The sequence below is a fragment of the Pleurodeles waltl genome, chromosome 6 (genome assembly GCF_031143425.1).
Source record: "Pleurodeles waltl isolate 20211129_DDA chromosome 6, aPleWal1.hap1.20221129, whole genome shotgun sequence".
Taxonomy (NCBI): Eukaryota; Metazoa; Chordata; class Amphibia; order Caudata; family Salamandridae; genus Pleurodeles; species Pleurodeles waltl.
The window spans coordinates 758,081,834-758,098,917 of NC_090445.1; the positions used below are offsets into that span (position 1 = coordinate 758,081,834).

At 42.8% G+C, this 17,084-nt stretch overlaps 1 protein-coding gene across 2 annotated transcripts in view; it reads left to right on the forward strand.

The window, feature by feature from the left end:
• NRAP (nebulin related anchoring protein) overlaps positions 1-17,084 on the forward strand; it is a 337,786-nt gene that overhangs the window by 169,521 nt on the left and 151,181 nt on the right. For both annotated transcript variants that reach the window (XM_069239330.1, XM_069239331.1), the window contains 5 exons: positions 3,564-3,671; positions 5,965-6,066; positions 6,411-6,608; positions 7,431-7,535; positions 13,076-13,174. In XM_069239330.1, coding sequence (XP_069095431.1) covers positions 3,564-3,671; positions 5,965-6,066; positions 6,411-6,608; positions 7,431-7,535; positions 13,076-13,174 — 612 coding nt within the window. The remainder of the gene's footprint in view (positions 1-3,563; positions 3,672-5,964; positions 6,067-6,410; positions 6,609-7,430; positions 7,536-13,075; positions 13,175-17,084) is intronic.

Genomic DNA, 17,084 nt, shown 5'->3' on the forward strand with positions numbered 1-17,084 from the left:
GTACAAGGGAGATTGTATAGGGTTGATATACTCCCAGAACTCTCTTTTCATGTAATAGTCGCTCAGGACAAAGGCCTGCTCTGGCCAGAGATGTGACCTTCTCTCCCAGGCAGGATGGACATTCCAGGGCGGAGAGCTTCAAAGGCCTTGCCACCTTTGTAATGCGGCCATGTCTCTCCAGATGGTGGGGATGACCAACGCCCCTGTCTTGATCCCACTTTTGGCAGCAGCACAGACGGGAAAATTAGCTAAATTAGAAGGAGTCATGCCAGTCCCTCCCCTAAGGTGGACAAGCTGAAGTAGACCCTACTTTTTAAATTCCTCCATCTTGTTTGGAAGGAATTAGGCCACTAGGGCTATAGGGTTATAAAAAGGGTGTAGTCACCCTAAAGGTGAGTAGCCCATTGGCTACCACCTAGCACTCCCTGTAACGCCTCTAAATTCAGTATTTAGGTGGCAACCCTGAACCCTAGAACTCATATTTCTGACAACCTAAGAAGAGTCGGATACTACAGAGTCACACCAGCAGAGAAGACTACAGACACCAAATGACTTGTCCTAAGCCCTACCAGCCTGTCTGCAGCCCTTGACGATCCTGCTCCAAAAGACAACCTGTCCTGCAGCCCAGTGGCCGCCAAAGCTTTGGGAGGGGTGCCTGCCTTTGACAAAGATCAAGATCTCCCAAGAACAGTGGACCTGCTCAAGAAGAAACCAACTTTAAAAGAAAAGAACTCTGCCCTGAGGAACCGCAAAACCGCCTCCGGACCCACCTCTGCACCTGACGTCGATGGCCCAAGTCCAAGTGGCCCACCGGTCCTGTGAAGGTTCCCCAGCGATTCTGAGTCTGGCTCCACCATGGGCTGACCCCTGCCAGACTCTGCCTCAAAGCCTGTAGCCTCAAACCAAAGACTCCCCCTGACTGCGACCTACTTGGTAAGATGTTCCCAACGCCAAAGGACACCCCTGCCCCTGAAGCCCCTGGGCCTTGATGAGTTGAGCTGTCGGTGTCCCTACGTCCCCTAGCATCAGACCTTTCCTGGACGGCTGTGGGTTTTCTTCATTCAGCCTCCTGAGCCTGCAGTTTTTTCCCAAAACGGATCTCCCCCTTTGAATTGCATTGGGTGCCCAATGCTGTGTTGGCACTCTGCACCAGGCCACCCTTGGGCCACTGATGGTGTAAGTTTGGTGCTGCCTTTTGGACCCCCCTGTGCTTACGTTAACCCCAGCAGATCAATCCCTGACACAGCTTTACACATCTGTGAGCAGCGCATCTTAATATAAATCAATAAATATATATAATATTTGTGTGCACTAATAAGTTTTAGGGATATGTCTGCACCTGTGTTATGATCATCTTCTTATCCGCTTAGAAATTCCACCAAATTATGACACATATCTAGAGTGAGGCAGACGTCTCTAAACTGAAATATTTTCTCCCCTCAACTTTCTTCTGATCAGTGGGTTCATTGGCTCATTAACCAATTCCTGATAGCATGAGACACCTGACCTACGTTCATTGACTTCATTAATCTTGGCTAGCGAATACTTCCCAATGTAAAAAGCAGAAACTGAAGAGGAACGAAGAGCACTCTGGGTGTGTTATCTTTTTTAAAAGGTGATCAGAGTTAGATCCCTAGCCCCATACAAGTCTTTCATTTTTTCAAGGTTGTGCGTGGCAATGACCATTTGAGTCATGTTTTTTTTTCAAAACTTTACTGTGTAGTGAACTGCAGTTTGGGTGAAAAGAATTCTAAATGCTAATGTATCTTTCAGACTTCTGTGAAGGCTACATTAATATTTTCAGGAAGTATGAGGGGAGGGGAGTGTGCAGCCTTCTGATTGCAGGGGTTGTGGACTTCAACTATTGTTTAACTGCTCCAATTTGTCTGATGACTTTGCTGTTTACGTTAGTCCTAATAAAGTTCTCCTATTAGTTTTTGGTCAGAAAATTCCTCTTCTGTTACTCTCTCATAATTACTTAAGGAAGAATCCTGGGAAAAGAGGGTTAATTAATTATTATAAATATTGTTCCACCAAGAATATGTTGATAAAACTTTCTATGAATATGTGCATATTGGTTACCCCAATGTATTCCCACCATTGGCAGAGGGAAGAGGTTGTTTGTTACGTCCAGGCTCCTACGGTTATAAGACACATGTTCACTTGCTCACGCATCCATACCCCGGACCTTGTTGGCAAGCAAATTGGTAGAGAGACAAAAGATATTCACCTGAATGATGAATTATATCTACTCTCAACGCCATACCACAACAACAGAGGTTCAACACAAGAGGACAGTGTTCAAAGAAAAAATGCATATATAAACAGCATACCTCATTAGTTATTCGCGTTTAAATGAAACAAATATTATATGTAAGCAAACACCTGGCTATAAAAAAGATAGACACCTATGCATTCTATGCACTGTGGATTTATTATTTTGGAGACAATACATTTCCTTTAATTCTTGGATTTGTTGTTTTATTTTTTAAATGTTCTCCTTTTGCCAAGGATGGATTGATATAGAAAGCTCATGTACAACATGGAGCACTTGGTAGGTGGAGAACTGGTGCACCAATTGCAATGAGGAAAGGCATCACTGCTGTCACCCTGCAATGTCCACTTGCTACCCTCCCTCATTCACTGGACAGTCTGCCTAATTGCATCGTTTAGGACCTTATCTGAGAGCTCTGGTTCCCACTGAAGATCCAACTACTGTCCCTATCTGGATTACAAGATTCACAGGAACACACAGTCCAGGCGTCTTTCAGACAGACAATTCACCTGCTCAAAGAAGCCGGAAGTCCGAATGGAACACCACAAAAACATGGAGGATAAAATATAGTAACTGGTGTGGAGACGCTGATTCCTGCATATTATTTCCCATTATTGCTGAATCAGGTGTAAATCCCCATCCTGACATTGCATATGTCCACAAGAATAATTGAGCTAATTGTAATCGTTCCATTTGTGGTAACTGTGTCTCATTAACTGGCCACCTTGACTCACTCACAAGCCACTCTGCACTATTCTCTTCCAGTACAAATCACTGGTCACCCTACCTTATTATCTGATCACTTAGCCTCCTCTTCACGGACTCCCAAAAACCCATTCACTTGTTAGCCTGATGCTAAAGTTGATTCGTGCGTCTCTGCCTCTATAAGTATGTATTCAAAGCAATATTTAACAAACATTAGAAGATGGTCATGCAGAAGCCAAACAGGATGGTGAGAGAATATTTCACGTCTTGTGTTATATGTGCATCCTCACATACCGCAAAGTTAGGAAGAGGTTTCTACAAAAAACGTTGGTGCAGGACGCTACTAAATGCATCTCTGTTAGGAATAACATTTTCCATCTTTAAATTCCTGGTATCTATTTTTTTTATTATTTTGCAAATTCCGAATCACATAGATCACATTTGTGGATCTGAAGGCGTCAGTCCAAAGTATGAGTTTAGAATACACCATGAAACTAAATAGAGGATTAGCTCTAAGGGTAATCTTGCGTTGAGAGCCAGTATGCTGCTGTCCCATCATATGTTTTTGCATTCCTCTTTACAGATTAAGTACAGAGAAGGGTGGGAGAAATCCAAGGGCAAAGAATTTAAGATGAATCTGGATTCCATGTCTATTCTAGCTGCCAAAGCATCAGGAGATCTTGCAAGCGACGTAAGTTTTATGGCATTCACACACTGCACATGAGATTTCTAATGAACATTTGTAGATTATCCAAGGAACTTGAGTTTCTACAGTATAGCTCTGTGTTTGAAACCTACAAACATTCTCAGGATTCATTGTTGATGTTTTGAGCTACACATTTCATACATAATTACAAACTTGAGATTACATACTTTTACCATCTGATTTGTTTATATCAATGACTGCTGTTTATATAATAGCCCTGATGATAGTCTTTCTGATATGCTTTCATGAGCAGTACTATTCAATCAGCAGCACCTTGAAATTTTTGATTCTATGCATACTAAAAACATGGCATTGGTTTTTGCAGACAGCATTTTAAGCAAAACTTTAAAAAATACTGTTAATGGACTGTCGGTCTGCCTCTTATTCGTGACTGGATGTTTTTTTTATCTATATGAAATACCTGCACCCCATTTGATGATTTTACTCCCTGTTCATACATTTTTCCACACCAGAGCATATAGTTTCACCCTGATTTTTATTGGTTTAGTGTGTCCTTCCACATCTTATGTTACTGATGTCAGGAAACTAGTTTATTTTTATGTTTTTTATGCATTTGTTATTTAGCACTCTATAGAATGACTGTCCAGCTCTCTCACGCTTTCTCTGTCTCTTTTTGTCTTGCTCACACTTTCTATTGTCACACTCTTTCCCATACACCCTGTCTCTATTCCCACCCTCCTCAGTCAGCCTATGTTCTTCTGCCATGGTGCCACATCACTACCCACTGTATTCGTATCACCATCTTCCCCCTACACCAAGCTCTGGTGCAGCTCAGTGTCCCTCTTTGTCTCCCCTCCTACAAGACTGAGCTCAGTTGTGGTGCAATGTCACTTTCTCTCTCCCCTTTCAGGCCTCTTTACTGCTGCTGACTTCCCTAAGCCCATTTAAAGTGGCTGTACCATTCGTATGTGTGAGAGACTGTTGGGCAGACCCTAATCTTCACTGTCACCAGTGTTGGCAAAGCCAATGGGGGTGACGAGTCATCTTGGAATGGTACTTTTTATAATTCCAAGATGGCCATCACGTGGTGTTCTGTCATAACTTGGAAATAGAGAAAATAATGTTAGGCCATTTAAGAACATTATTTGTTATACTTCCAAGATGGCTGCCATGTTGTGTCTTGCTGCAATGTGATGGCCTCCACGTTGTTTCTACATGGAAGATGATGACCATGTTTTAATTATAGAGAATAGCAATTCAATATGGCCAACTGCCACTATTGTTTTTGTTGTAGCAATTTATGCAAGCAACCAACAAGTACTAGCAAAGGAAGAGATATTGGTTTTGCCAATGCTTGTCCTGAAAGAGAACAGCATGGATAAACATACTTTTAAGCACAGTTGGCCTAAATTATGGCCCACTTGATAAGAGGATCTGTGTTATTTTCTAAAAGGTAGGCCATGTCTTCCTTAACCCTTAAAGGGAGGTGTATATTCTTTGAACCAGAAATAATTGTCCCCATGCCTAAATGTGTCCGTAAGGAGTAACCTAATTTTGTCCCAAATTTTCACTAAAATGTCAACAAATTGAATATAAAATGCCCCTTATTCCCTCATCGGTCATGCAGTATCTTAAACTGTGGTTGCATAGTTGTTCCTCATTCCTTTTTGCTGTTTGTTCTGCATATGTTGCCTAGTGGATGTCTGTTACCCACCATCCACTCCAATCCCACTTGGTGAAGACTGTCTCCCCCTTTGTATGCTTGGAACAATCGTAGCATCCTCTCTTTGCACTGTGCCTCCACAGCTGCTGCCAACAGTATCATAGCTCATCCTACTGCTTTATTTGTTATTGTGCCTTATGGCTGTGGGTGCATTGGGTAGGCTGATTCCGTGTGTCAAAAATTATTATCTGTCTGTATGTTTTCAGCTAAGGCTGTATATCGGTCAATAGCATTTGGTGTTGGTCGCAGGTTGTAGTGTAACTTTGTTAGGAAATTTCTATTGGCATTCACACTGTTGTATAACATTCTTCTCTGGCTATTTCTTATTCATTGGTGTGGTCTGGCGATATGGACTAGTGTTCATGGCACTTGTTTAAAGTAGTCAGAAAGACCAAGTTTTTGCTTGGCCACGAGATTTTTTTAAGTCACTCTATCTGCATAATCAGCTGTAAATTAGTAGATAGAGTTTTATTTGCAATATCTTTATGAGAAGAATAATCTTACTAATACTCACAAACTTGTTTGTCCTGTATTTTTATATGGGCCTTAATATTTAAGTTAACTCATTTGGATTCATTATTTCCCATTTGAAAGCTTAAATACAGAGAAGCCTATGAAAAATCAAGAGGCAAAGCCATGGCAACAAGCGACTCTCGACTTCTTCACTCGATGCAAGTGGCCAAGATGAGCAGTGAGGTAACCTTCACCCACATCTCCTTTAAGCCTTAGAGCATGACCACGGAAAGAGGCTCAGTGCACAAATGAAAAAAAAGGTACCTGTACCTTATTACTGCCCACAAAATCCTAACTGCCCACCCAAAATGGCTCTTTCCATGGCTTTTAAAGAATGCCATGTTGAGTTTCCATACATTTATAGGTGATCCTGATAGTTTTTCTACAGAAACACTACCTAGCTGGTACCCAAAGCATGTTACAGCAAGAATGAGCAATGGCTTCTCTCACATAATACACACCTCTAGCCGTGTCTCTCTCCTCCCTCCTTTCACTGTGACCATATTCTCTTCCTTTGCACTTTCCAGGTCGAGTACAAGAAAGGTTTTAAGGAGAGCAAATCCCATTTCCACCTGCCACTCGATATGGTCAACATCAAACATGCCAAGAAAGCACAGGCGCTGGCCAGCGACCTGGACTACAGGAAGAGGCTGCATGAGTACACCATGCCTACGGAGGACATGAAGGTCAAATGGGCCAAGAAGGCGTATGGCCTTCAGAGTGAGGTAGGACCAGGCCTTCCTGAACCCATGCAAGGCTCAACACAGTCCGCATTCAGTGCCTGACTTTCTGGTGTTTGTTGGCACCAGGCACTGGCTACGTATATGATTCTGTAAGGTTCTAACATTACTATGTAGCTGCTGTTAGGCACCTGCTTTGCCAGTGTGAGTCTCTTGATGCCATTGACCTTGTTTTGAAACTCTGCTGTAGAAAAGATTTACTCACCATGCTCCATCACTGACTACGCAGACCCTTCTCAACTATTTAATATTCCTAAATCACTTATCACCATGCATCTTTCACTGGCCACCTCTTGTTCGCCTTTCATGGGTCATCCTACTCGTTCATTGAACATCCTACATTATTCAGTGTCCAAGTTACGTCTTGCACTGACCACTCTGCTTTCCTACGTGTCCACTTGCTTCATTCATTGGTTACTTTGCCTCATTTATTGACTACATTGCTTCACTTACAGGCCCCTCTTCCCGATTCACAGGTCAGCGGAGGCCAGGGTCCATGGTCCATTGGCCTCCTATTCATCATGCTGTCCTGATCCTACATGTGTGCTATTAAGTAGTGAAAAAACTTCACAACAGGTATATTCTGAAGACAAAACATTGGTGGAGAGTGCTAAATTAACATTCACTTATGTATTTGCACCTTCTACAGAGCCCTTAAAGTTTTTCTATTCCTTTAGCTTCTGCACCTATGAGGGTACGCCGACCCACCCATTGGTGAATCAGTTTGTGGTGTATGCACGCCAGGTATTATTGCAGATGTCTAAATTGTCCCAAAATGTTTTATGTGTGTTTTTTTTTTTTGTGCAGCTTAAGTACCGGTCGGATTTGACTTGGATGAAGGGAGTTGGATGGCTGACCGAGGGAAGCCTTGATGTGCAACAGGCGAAGAAGGCGGGAGATCTTGTCAGTGAGGTAATGGACGCACGTCTCCGAAACAGTGCATTGCACTTAGGTGTATTGTTTTGGATCTATGTAGCGCTTACAACCCCTGATATGTGTCACTTGTCATTAGAGTGTCACTCTTTTTCATCATACTTGTTCTCACCAGCAAATTTCAACAAAAATTCGAGACCTATGTCACTTAGAGAGCCAAACGTTTCTAGAGACAGAGGGTGGGGTTTGTTTGGGGATGTATTTATTTAATAAAACAATTCTATAGCGCCTACTTACCCTAGAAGGCAGCTTCCAGGCACACAGACAGTGGTCAGTAGTCGTCAGGACCTTCCATAAGTTGGGGTAATCGCTGATTACATAATGTCTTCTGGAGGAGAGTTCCAGAGGCCGGCGACAAGCGGCGAGAGAGAAGCACACGGAAGACTGCAGACCTTGAGTGGCGAGTTTTCAAGAGCAGGTGAGCGGTAGGTGTTAAGGCGCGGTGCAGGATGCTTTTCATCCTGAGGTAAGACTGTTCTTGCAGTGGATGCGTTTATGTGCAAAGCACGGGAGCTTACATTGTGAATGTTCTCAGAGGTGGTTTGCACCCCATGGTGCCTCCTAAATGAATCCCCTGCCATTACTGGCGACGTCTTAATGAGACTCCTGTCCCCCGTGGCACACAGAAACATCTGTCAGTGATCTCTGCGAGATTGCTGGAAAGAACTTTATAGAGAAAGCGAATGCGATGCGATTCTAGCCAGTCGCTGATCTCCTTTCTGGTGACATCAGTGGGTGCGCTCAGTATAGTCCAGGGGCACTGTAAAAGGTGAAAGCAGAGCCAACAGCACATTGTTTCAGTATCAAATCCAATTACAGATGTTTTGTCCGAATTGTTGATGTTTGACTTCCAAACTGACAAACCTGGTATTAAAACTGAAAAGAGAAGCAAACAAATCATTTGTGATCTTGCACAGTCGCCTTCATCCAAGGCACAAGTCGGGGGTCATGCGGGTGCACAGCGTCCACCCACTATTTTCACAGGGTGAACGACGTCCACTCTGCCAAGAAGAAGCTGGGCCCTAATTCTGAACGTGTCTCGGTGTAACTTTTAAGACACCGGGACACATTCAGCAGCACTTGCACATTGTCTGCTTTCGATCCCAGCAACAACGTTTAGGTGGGACGGGGCTTTCATAATTCATACTCTAGCCAGGCCCATAACAAAGGCCAACTTTAAGGGGCCTTCAGGCCTCATTTTGTTGGAGTATCCTGCTTCACACCTATCTGGAGCCCCTAACATATATAGCTGTAAAGACAGTGGAGGGAAAACAAAGGCTCACAGCTGTTAGCACTTCACAAGTACTTAAGAGGGGCACACTTTGACTTTATCCAGTCCTTGTATATGAGCAATATGCATGCACTGCTGCACGAATGTCAAATGTGTTGGTCTTTCCTGGAATTTACACAAAATAACAATTTAAATACTGCTATTTTCAATTCCTGTTATAGTGCTACTCATCCCAATGCAGGGTGTCAGCGCACTTAACTTCACACATACTGATAACATTGACAACAAATCATACAGATTTGTACACCAGTGTTAAGAATATGTTACATAAGACAGTGAGGGTTACAAGGTGTAGGAGCCACATATCGTCCTTCATAGCTCACTGCACATTATTAGAAGGAATACAATTTATGAACTGCAAGTAACAAAAGAATCTCTTGTTAAAAGCAGTAACCCACATAAAATAAAAATCTGTCCTCTGCATGTTACATGATGTGCTTTACAGAAGACACATTAACCCTCAATGCTACTTTAAGTTAAAAGAGGTCTAGACAAAACACAGATCTTTCCAGCAAATGCGTTAACCAAAAAAGTTATCTTACCAATATTATTGTTCTCTCAGATTTACTAGGAACCCAAAGATCTCTGCAGCAGGTGTCATAACCCCATAAGATATTTTAAAAGTCAGGCTTTGCAACCAATTAAACAGAACAGATTTTCTGTCCCTTTTCTCTGTGTTCCCAATTTGTTTGTGGCAGAGTTTTTTTTAAAACAAATGTATAATTTAAGTAACAGATTTTGTGTTAGATTTGCATCACTTTTCTGGTGAACCCCTAAGGCAAAAACTATTTTGGGATTTATAGTGCCACACAAATCCTGGTTGAGTTGATTTGTTAAAAAAAACATGCAACACAAGGCAGTACATTGGCATGCATTGCGTTACCTTGCGTCAGGTAGACGGTACATGCAAGAGTGTTAGTATGTATGCTAATAAAGTGCTCAAATGTACTTATAATAGACCTACTAAACATATGTGTGAGGTCTTTAAATCTAATATCACTTCTTATGATGTCATTTCCTGTAAGTTCATGGGTTGTGATGCCACTTCCTGTAATGTCACTTCATGTACTGCTACGTGCGATGTCACACGCCATGATGTCACTTGCATGCTGCCTAACTTGGTAGTCCCACCACTTCTTTTTTTAGGACTTGTGCCCTACCTTTATCTGTATGTGGCTCAGCTGCTGTTGTATGTATTTTAGCAGTTAACAACCTCGCACAAAACACAGGGCGGATGTGGCAATGTGTTCACTCACTTTAGAGCAGCCATATTTTCGTTAATATAACATATCTTGCCCACACCAGTTATGGGATACCTCCCTAATAGCTCCCTTCTCTGCATAAGTTGTTCAGTATCTGAATTTAGTAATTATGGAAGAAAAACCACTGCTTTCATGCCACCCATATCTTTTTCCCATTTAAATGCAATCTTATTTAAAATCTGTGTATATGTGACTGTCAGTGTTTTCTGTAATTTTTGTCTGTGATATCACGTTGAAGCGGTGGTTGAATTATTACAGGGTAGCATTGCCAATTAATAGCTTCGAAGTCAGTGGAGGGTTAAGAGAGTAGTGACGTTTTAAATGGGGGGTGGTGGGATTTAAAAAGTAATAGTACTGAAACACGAGCTTAAAATAAACTGAAGTGTTGGAGCACACTCTGAACACTCCTTTTTTAGGCTCGGGCGTGCTAGCGATCTAGCCTGTTATAATATCTCCGGGGCTTTTAACCACGCCCACTACTGCTATTCATTCTTTGTTGTGCTTGTCTTAAATGCTTAGGGGCATATTTATACTCTGTTTGCGCCGGATTTGCGTAGTTTTTTTTTACGCAAATCCGACGCAAAGCTAACTCCATATTTATACTTTGGCGTTAGACCCGTCTAGCGCCAAAGATCTTGGAGTTTGCGTAATTTTTTAGCGTGGACACCTACCTTGCGTTAATGATATGCAAGGTAGGCGTTCCCTTCTAAAAAATGACTCCAAGGCATGTGCGCCCCCGTGCAAAAATGACGCACGGGAGTGGGCGGGCCTTAAAAAATGACGTCCAGCCGCTTTTGCGTAATTTTTTAACGCCTGGTCAGGGCAGGCGTTAAGGGACCTGTGGGCTCGGAAGGAGCCCAGAGGTGCCCTCCCATGCCCCCAGGGACACCCCCTGCCACCCTTGTCCACCCCAGGAGGACACCCAAGGATGGAGGGACCCATCCCAGGGAACTTAAGGTAAGTTCAGGTAAGTATTTTTTTTTTTTTTGTGGCATAGGGGGGCCTGATTTGTGCCCCCTTACATGCCACTATGCCCAATGACCATGCCCAGGGGACATAAGTCCCCTGGGCATGGCCATTGGGCAAGGGGGCATGACTCCTGTCTGTGCTAAGACAGGAGTCATTTCAATGGGGGTTGGGAGTCAAAATAAATGGCGCAAATCGGGTTGAGGCCAATATTTTGCCTCAGACCTGACTTGCCCCATTTTTTGACGGCCAAGCTCCATTTTCCCCTACGCCGGCGCTGCCTGGTGTGGGTCATTTTTTTTGACGCACACCAGTCAGCTGCGCCGGCTAACGTCATTCAATAAATAAGGCGCCCGAATTGCGCTTTGGAATGGCGTTAGCCGGTGTTAAAATTTTTGACGCACAACTGCGTTGGTGCAGTTGTGCGTCAAAAAGTATAAATATGGCCCTTAATTTTTATTGGCACATTTTGTGAAATGTCCCTCCTTTGTTTGCTGTGTTCCCTCCCAGGCGATTTCATTAAGTGAACATTTTTGTTGGCCATCACACTATGTCACGCTTTCTCCTGTTATAGTGTGTGATGGCCCCTCCTCCGGTGCCTTTCATCCCAGTCGCGATCCTTTCTAGACATTCATGCAGGGAGCCAATAACTCTCCCGCTCACGCTCATGGCGGCCATGATGCTTTGAATTGACTTGCTTATGTCAACTGTTTTACTTTTCATTTTCAATTTATGTGGCAAGGAAAGTCCAGTTTGGAATTTACAACGCTAATAGCTCTAACTCGAGGAAATGTGAGACTGATTGCATTTTTTTTGGGGTATTCACAAACTACAAGTTAATGCTATATCCAGGGCCGGCTTTAGGGCGTTGTGAGTGGTGCAGTCCTCGGGGTTGGGGTGGGGCTGTGTTTAGCAATAACTTATGAAACTTGCAATTTAAAAGCACCTGCTGAAAAGTTCCTTGTGTCCAGCCTTCAGGAAGCAATTAAAATGTCAAGATACCTCTTGTGATTAATGTTCTTGCTAGGAAGAGAGATGGGAGTTTAGTCTAGGGGCAGCTTTCACTCGCCATAAAGTAGCGTAGAGGGTTAATATGCCTGCTGAAAATAACTATATTTTATGTGGATAGCTGAGTGGAATAGTAACAAGCTCTTTAAAACAAATTAATGTATGTGAAGGGGGGTTATGGAAAGATGAGGGGCACATTTGCCAGGTGGTAGTGAGGGAATCCGAGGAGGTGGTAATGGGCTGGAGGGTGCCAAACAATGACTGTTGCATAGGGCGCCACCAGCGCTAAAGCCGACCCTGACTAGATCAAACCCTTTTTTATGATGACCTGCAATGTTGGCTCAGTCGATTCGCACATTACAATTGCTGCTTTGTTTACTTCCGTGTGTAACTTAGATACTATGATATCACAAAATGATTTTACCTATACGTGTGCTGCTTTGACTGCAATATGTTACCGGCAGGACTGTACTGATGAGCACGTCATCGAACTGTTTGATATCTTAAAGGCCTAATATATTTTTCCAAATCTTTCAGATCTGTGATACAAGAATTATGTGCATCTTGTTAGATTACTTCATGACCTCCTCTGATACTGAGGATGGGAATCTGTATTATAATGGGAGTCTTCTCCTGAGAGGGCTAAACTTGCAAACCGAGCAATGGCCTTACAAAAAGCATGCGAGTGGTGACAGAGCTCTGTGCACTGGTGCGTTAACTTCAGACAACTGGGAATGACCTGAAGGCTGCAAGACAGTGCCCTGGGCGGTCACTTGGGCACTTTTATAGCTGTTATCAAATTCAAGAGGTTTTCTCTTGTTAGAGTGTGCTGTTTCCGAGTATGAGTCATATAATAAGTATATATATATTTACAAGACATACTTGCAGTTAGGACTTGCTGCGCTTGCTCCATTGCGCAAATGTGATTTTTATGCAAAATGCGTCGACAAACACAATATGAATTGTCACATGCCGCTTTCTTCCCCCCTCAGAAAAAGTACAGACAAAAGGCGGACGCTCTGCGGTTCACCAGCGTGGCAGACAGCCCTCAGATCAAACACGCCAAGAAGAGCCAGGAGCTGCAGAGCGACGTGAGTGCCCCTCTCCAAGCCGCCCAGCCCCACCCTCCCCCTGCTGCCGCCCGGTCCCCCGGTTCTTCTCCCCTCTTTTCCTAAGGCCGCTTTATAATTAACTTGGCGAGCGGCGGGGACAGGTGCAGCGGATGCGAAGACAAGCGTTCCGCTTGGAAATGAGCAGTATCTTTAAATAGACGCGAGGCCTGCTTGTAAGATTTAACGTCCTTTTAACTAGCGCCCTTAAAACCGGAGGTCTGCAACCTCCCTAATGGGAGACATAGTTATGCAGAACAGGGCTGTTTCAAAAGACGAAATTGGCTGCTTTAGCGCTTTTGTATTATGCATGAAACGCGCCTGTTTCTTCATTTGGCTCCTGCACGCTGCTGCCTTTTCTTCTGCTCCTAACATCAAGGCCTGTACCTGCTTCCATTGTGTCCTGCAAGATGAGGGCTTAATCAGGGACAGACGTGTTGGTGCTGCCTTTGAAAGGCAACGCCATGTAGGAAAGGAGCTTATATGCGAACTCTTAGTGTTGGTTCTGCAGTCAGTTCCTTCGGTAGAGGAAGGCCAGCAGGGGCGGGCTTCCGGTGTTGTGGAATGCCATGGACAGGTTGCCCTATTGTTTACAAGTATCTGCCCGCTCGTCTGTTCTCTCCCATCATGGCAGTAACGCCACACCCACGAGCCTCATTCATTTGATGGTTAATGATTTTTGAGACATCAACCTCTCCTTGACAAAGGGGGACTACTCTGCGTGATAAGAGTGTTTTAGAGTCAAGGCTTAAACCCCATTAGCTCAGCTCCCACAGTTGCTCAATTCAGATAAGGTAAGGCAGAGAGAGACCTTGAGTTATGAGATGAGGGGGGCAACATCCAAATTCTTTGACACAGGCTACAGCAAACCATCCACAACAGTTTGGCAATGGGGATCTCACAGGGACAAACCACATTCTCCCAAAGGGTCGTTGCTTGACACACCTTTGGATAGCTTAAACTGAGCTCAGGTTAGGTTAGGTTTATCTTTTGTAAAGCGCACATATGCACGCACATGCATATGCACCTGCACGGGTTTCTTGGCACACAGCTGCAAGAGAAAACAGAAAAGGATGAAAGCCAAAAGTGACTACCCAGAGAGGGGGATAGAGAAAAGTCAGGGGTGAGAACTTTTTCATACTACTTTTTTTAAATCGAAGATGGCCCATAGAGAGAATGGCAGGGAGTTCAGGTTTTGGGGTGTTAAAAATAAAACCCAACATGCCTGGAAGCTCTTCAGTCTAACATGAGTTTAATGCAAAAAACAGCAAGCATCACAGCAAATAAATAAATAAATAAACAATAGCCATTTCATCTGACTAGAAATCTTGCTAGAAAAGGGTCAGTTGTAGCTCTAAAGATAAAATACATTCAATGTAGTACAGTATACAGACATTTTCGCTAAAAAAAACCTCTGAGGTCACAGAAACCTGTTACTTTAAGCAAAAACTTATCTAAAGAGCAGGTGGTATGATCTTCTCCTGGCAGAAGCATGAGACATCCTTGAGAAGAAGCTATCATTCATGAATACAATACTAAGTTAATTATTCTCCTAAAATTCTGCTTCTACTTACCAGTGCAGAAAATTAGGTTACTCTGCACAAATGTGTGAATGTACTACCCTCAATAAAATGGTTTCTGGGCCTATTAGAATCATTAAGCTTACCAAGCATATTTGAGGCCAAAGACACTTCTGATCGAGGAGGAACAAGATCCATATTTCATAATACAATATGTAGGTACGCCCTGTGATATGCACATTTATATTGATATATGAAAACAACAATAATGCAGGAGTACATAATATTTTCCCAAAGGGAACCATCATGATTGTGTGACCAAACCTGCACTGAATTTAGAAGTGAAGAGTGGTCAGTTGTGGCATATTGGAGGACCATAGTTGTTGCATGCAACTGGATCTGGATGTTGTCCTTTAAAATGGCCATCAGGCGTAGAGAAAAAAATAGTTCTGTTTGCCCAGTCCTACATCTTTAACAGTCAACTACAATAGGCATTCTAGAATGTTTCTTTGTTTGATTCAGGTGGGGTTTTGAAATCTGCTGTGATGTAATTAACTGGATGGCCTTTTCAAGAAATTAGGAGATGATGAGCAGCTTTATGTGTGATGAACATGATCTTGGCTACGAATGGAGAGCAGTGAAGAGAACAGAGCAAATGAGAAGCTAGATCAAAGCCCATGGCGCTGGACATCAGGCTGGCTACTTCAATTTTTTCCACATGGAGGCACAAGACCAGATTATTTGGAAGCCTCTGGAACACTACAATCCATTAGCTCAGCATGCAGCCCATCAAATCTGTCATGGCTGAAACATAGGTTGAAGTCAAAATGTAAGGCACAGTCTTTATTTGCAGGCTAAATTGTAAAACTATATTGCTTATATGGTCTATGGAGCCCCTCCTTCCAAATGTCCACTAAATCAAGGAGATAAATGCACTAAGCATTACAGTTTCCTTAGACAACTGCCAGACCGGTACATAGACTCCCCCTAGTGCAGGACCTAATACATGAATTAAATCTCCTCCCAGCAGAAGCACAAGCAGACACGCCTTGACATTTAATAAACAAAAGTTTAGAATTAGACGTGTGAAAATTGTGCCAGTTCCTTTACAGAAATTTCATGAAATTCCCCCAAATTATATGGAGTTACACAAAGTGCCGATCTGGCCTTTTGCTCAATTTTTTATAGAATTATATGCATCCTTGCATCTGTTTTGGACACAAGGATGCACTATTTCCTAAAAAACCGGAAAATCGCATGTGACATGGGTAGCAGGGACTCACATTCTCTTTGTTTATGTTTGTTCTTACCCTCCTGAAATACTATTCTTACCCCCAAAAAATCTCAAGTAGGAATGTGGAATACGACGTTTGGGGATTTTGTGAAACAGATGTAGTGCAAAATGCTGGACATTACACAAGATTGCACCAGTGTAAACACCATTTCACCTGGGCTATTTAAAATAAGCTAATAGACTCATAGACATTGCCCAACTATACTTTGAACTCCATCAGTATGTTGCCAAGTATTGATCTCCAGAAAAATCTGCATTTTATGTATGTGCCTAGGTACATCTCCAGATCTGTTAGTTTTTGGTGAATAATACCTACCTAGTCCCATATAAATCTTTGGAACAGTACTAAATTAACTTTCAGCATGTTTAGTTATTCCAACACTTTATGCTGCCTCATTCTACTATTCGGTCCCTAAATGAACATTCCATATGATTTGCCATATTGTTTCGTCACTCCATATTAGAAGAAATCACTTCTGTACCTTCGATACTGCTCTGTCCTACCCTGTATTAAATTCTCTATTTCTTTGCCATTCCCCCAAACACTCAGGTGTAAACCACCCATTCCCCCAAACCACCCATTCCCCCAAACATTCAGGTTTAAACCACCCAATAATACTGTAGGAAGTTTCCAGCCTGCTCCTTTCTCCATTAATTGGCACACATGAAAACAAGTTTGGGTTTGCCCACGGGTCTCCAGAGGTTACTGGGTTTTAGTTGTATTGATTGTGGTTGTGTCCAAGTGTCACTTTACTATTATCATCCTAAATTGAAAACTAAGCACACCTCTTGAGGTCTCAGCAAATAACCAGGACACAAATCACATATCCTAAAGACATATTACAGTAGGGAATTAAATTCCATCTGTTACAGTCACTTGCTAGTTACCATATGACTATTAATGTGACAATTGGCCCGAACATATACATCTGGCTATGCCCCGAACTAGGCTTATAGCAATGACATGAATTCTTCCCAATCAACTCAGTTAGGCCTAATGACTTTGTCACATTCATCACAATCACTAAGATAGGGCTGTTGACAATGCATTCTCATTTGTTAAAGCAGGTCTACATGC